Source organism: Acanthisitta chloris, unplaced genomic scaffold, assembly GCF_000695815.1.
Source record: "Acanthisitta chloris isolate BGI_N310 unplaced genomic scaffold, ASM69581v1 scaffold8061, whole genome shotgun sequence".
In the NCBI taxonomy this organism is placed as follows: domain Eukaryota; kingdom Metazoa; phylum Chordata; class Aves; order Passeriformes; family Acanthisittidae; genus Acanthisitta; species Acanthisitta chloris.
In genome coordinates this window covers 7,490-11,675 of record NW_008654301.1, presented here as the reverse complement: position 1 = coordinate 11,675, position 4,186 = coordinate 7,490, and the positions used below count along the sequence as shown (strand labels likewise).

The window sequence follows — 4,186 nt, the reverse complement described above, 5'->3', positions numbered from 1 at the left end:
CTTTTGGGAATGTGATGAAGCTTCAGGCTGGCTGGTCACATCAGCAGGGGATTTGGTGGGTACCAGAGGAGTTTTGGCTTCAAATAAGGAAGAGGTGACCGGGCAAAATATTGAACGGGCATTGCTGCCCCTCTTGGAAGAGGAGAGCTGGTGCTTGTCCCCAGCATCCAGCCCAGCTCTTGGCCCTCTGTAGGAGCGGGATGGGGAGGTTGGTGGAGAGGGGGTGGTGGAGAATGGAGGGGGGCTTGCATCTCTGCGGTGGGCTGGGGAGCCCACCACCCGGTGTGGTGTTGGCGAGCTTTGCTTGTGCCCCACAGGAGGGCTGAGTGGTTTCCGCTGGGGTGGTGGAGAGGGCAACTTCTTCTGCAAGGGTGGGCTGGGCATCCTGGGACTAGAGGGGGGGCTGGGTTTCCTCTGCATGATGGGTGAGCTCGGTTGCATGGTGCTAAAAGCCTGCAGAGAGTGTCTGTGGTGTGTTGGGGGGCTGAAAAGCTGTTTCTCGGTTGGCGAAGAAGGAGGAGTTCTTGTTGGTGAGACCCTCCTGGCAAACGGTGAACCTTTTTCATTTCTCCTGAGTGAATCAGGAGAATTGTGCTTCTGGTGCGGCACTGAAGGCGTAGGTGAATTGGGCTCTTTGCTCTCTGAGTTGTTGCTGTGTGATTTTGAAATCCCACTGAGATTTCGAAGAGGAATAATTTTATGGGTTTGCTTGTATAAATCCGCAGCCTCTTTTCTCTGCATTGCTAATATCTCCTCCTGGCTAGGGATGTGCACTAAGGTAGGGTTCAGCTCCAGAGCATACTTCTGCAGTTTCTCATCACCCGTTCTGGTATTCCTTAGACCCTTATTAGTCACTGCACTGGGGCTGCCAATATTTTTACTTGGCAATAAGTCAATGGACTGAAGAGAGGCTTTCATTTTTGGGGAAACTTGTGATCTCTTATTAGCATGAAATTGTGTTTTTGCAGGCTTTTTTGCCTCTTCTGAAGAGTTTCCTTCTATTCTTGCAGTTTCTTCAGGCTCAGATAAGTCAAAACAGTTGTCCGCTAACATTTCAGGTGGTGGTGGTGGCAGGTTCTCAGTGTCTTCATCAGTCTCTTCCTTTGTGTCCTTCTTGCTTAATTCTGCAGGTGGTGCAGCAATAAAGGCATTTGTAAAGCTTGAAGAAACATCATCCGTGTTTGAAGGGTTTGTGTCTTCTACTGGTGAAATCCGATGCTTAAGATTTAAAGGAGCCAGGCCTCTCTGAAAGGGAATGGTGGGTGGGATGCCTGGAAGTCCAAATTTTCTGATGCACTTTATTGGTCCTAAAGATCTTGGAGGTGCAGCTTTTACAAGATCGTCAGCAGGACTGAATGTTTCAATAAGCTTTTTGACAGAGTGCCGGGGGACACAGCTGCTGCCACTGAGTGTTTGTGCTCCAGGAGGTTCGTTTTCTTTGCCTCCTGACACCTCCTGGGTGGGCACAGTAGCTCCTAAAGACTTCCTGTCTCTTTTTTCATCCAGGTGTTGGGCAGGATTTTGATCAAACGTGAACAAAGGAACTTTATCCTGGTTAGGCAGGATGCTGAAATTTTTTGAGAGGCCGGCCTTCAGTTTCCGAGAAGACCTAGATGTAATCTGCTCATCCTGCAAGTAAGGTGTTTTTCTTGATTTCCAAAGCTCCAGGTTCTTAGGCGTATCCTTTCCATAATACATTTCCAGCCTCTTGCTGAGCAATTTTTGAGTCCTCTGAAGCTCTAGAAGGGTCGGGTCCTCTGCCTGGCTTCTGAGGGACTCCTCTGACCTGGACCGTTGGTGTTTCCCAAATGTCTTCTGGCTACCTGTTGCTGTACTGGGCCTTTTTGCTAGAACGGCTCTTCCACTTTCATCCTCTATCCATTCTTTACGATTGGATTTAGTTGGGACGAACTTGATTTTTTCACTGATGGCATCTTTCATCTTCAGAATGATTTCTTCTGTCTCTGTATTCTCTGTCCTCTTGATGAACTGTCTGTGTGTGTTTTCAGTAATTGCAGGTGAAGACAGGGGCCTCCTCGGCAGAGTATCCTTCCCCATTTCTGATAAACTTGTGTTGTCATCGTCCTCCCCCAGTGTGCTCCCTTCATCATCATCATCATCATCATCATCATCATCATCATCATCAGGAAGATCTGTTGATTCACAGATTTTGAAATAATCGCCTTCCTGAGTAGAATCAGACTGGAAGGAGTTGTAGGAATGGCTTTTGTGCAAGCTTGCGTATCGAGGCATGGTAGAAGTGCCTTCTGGTATCCCACCCTGATGAGAAATTGCTTCCTTGCTTTGCATGGATGAACGAAATATGTCCTTAAAAGGCTTTTCAACTGCACAGTCCTGGGATGCACCTGTACCTGGTGACACTGTCCCATCATTCACATGCTTCACAGTTCTGGCATGCTTTTGGGATGGGTGTCCATGTGCACAAGAATCACTTGGTTGTCCTCCAGGCTGGCTGAGAGCACTGAATTCTTTGAGGGATTCATTGTCCACACCAATGCCACTGTCCTCAGAACACAGAGTCCTGTCATCACCTTGAGACTGAGAGAGACCCACAGCTGAGGCTTCAAGCAGCCTTATTGTCCGTAGCAGATGCTCATCAAAGCTTTGCTTTGCTTTCAGTTTGCCTTCCAAGTTGCTTGCAGCAAACTGCAGGTAGCTGCACGTCTCCTGCAGAGCATTGGAGGTGAGGGAGGTTAGCATCCCACTCACTAACTGCATTTTATTGACTGTGTACTGCAGTAGTTGTTGCAGAAGATCAGGGTGCTCCTTCAAATCGTCTTTTTCTGCTGGCCATGCCAGATTCCCACCTACATCTTTGAGAAGATTTTCACCATCATTGGCAATTTCTTCCAAGAGTTGGTTGATTTCATCAAAGCGGAGCACAAGAAAGCTTATCATCTGCTGTAGGAAGAGCTGAGTTTGGGTAGCCTGGTTGGTCATGTGCAGTATTGTTTCATACTTGGAAAGGTTGGGATTTAAGTAGGCATATGCACTCTGATGAGCCTTAACAAGCAGTTCTGGGAAATCTACCTTCTTCTCTGTCTCGGACGGGGCCAAAACGACCTTTTCCTTACTTTTGCTAGACCGACCTTGCTTTGCCAGCTTATTGGCTTTTTGCTTCTTTCCTTTCTTTGGGATTTGCTTTGTATTGCTTTCATTCTTGTCATCCCAAATGAAAGCTGATGCTTCTGATTCGCAGGAGGTTTGCTTTCTGATCTGTAAGGACTCAGCGATGTGCTTTTGAGACTCAATCAGTTCGGACATAATGACTTCAGCATCTGTGGCTGGCCTCTCAGTTTTCTTGATTTCCCTGGATATCTGGGGATCTGAATGAGCCTTGGAAAATAACTGCAAAGTATCATCTTTATCCTGATCTGATAGTTTATCCTCCTTTTCTTCTGGGTAGTCTTTCCTCTGGATCCCATATTGGTGGAATTCATCAATATTGTAGCAAGATGAACCTTTAACCAGCAGAGGGATTCCTTTATCTCTTGGATCAATAGGCAAAACACTTTTGGGTTTATGCAAAGCCTTAAGACCACTACCAATCTCGTTGTGAGAAGGTGTGCAGCCCATCTTTTCTTTGTCTATATTTTTGATCGAAAATCCAGATGAACTAAGGAAAACACAAGAAACAATCAAACTCACTGTTTCATCCGGATCTGCAGAAGCTTTTTCTGTTCCTCAGACGTTTTCTACCATGATCCCAATTTTGTTGCCAGTTTTCATTGTTGTTTGCCTTGAAATTTCATGTGCTTATTGCTCTTGAAGTCGTGCATTGTTCCACTGTATGTTCTGACTCGCGTTTCTTCTTTGAGTCAAAAAAGGAGTGTGAAAGCTCTGCTGGATTTAGAGCTAATGGATTTAGAGGACTTGTGTACCTCACTTCTGTCTTGACAGATGTCCACTGCAAATAAGATTTTAAGCTCATTAGGGTAAGCAGGGGCCAGCCAGTCAGCACCCATGTTGTATTTATAAATGAAGACTTTTTTCTGCACTGTATCGGGGGCAAAAGGACTTGGTACCTGTCCTTCTTTTTTTCCCCTGTTGCAAAAACATAACATACAGTTGAATTCAGAGATCCAAAGGGATAGACTGTATTTTGAAGCCTTTTTGAAGGGAAACTATTTGAACATGGCATGTAAATGCCATTAGAAACTCCCTG

General features: G+C 46.0%; 1 protein-coding gene across 1 annotated transcript in view; it reads right to left on the bottom strand.

Moving 5' to 3' along the window:
• The window catches only part of LOC103810535 (chromosome unknown open reading frame, human C2orf71), an 8,190-nt gene extending 4,593 nt beyond the window's left edge, over positions 1-3,597 (bottom strand). Inside the window, 1 exon segment of the mRNA XM_009083440.1 lies at positions 1-3,597. This exon segment is cut by the window's left edge and continues 25 nt beyond it. Coding sequence (XP_009081688.1) covers positions 1-3,597 — 3,597 coding nt within the window.
• Between the last annotated feature and the right edge of the window lie 589 nt (positions 3,598-4,186).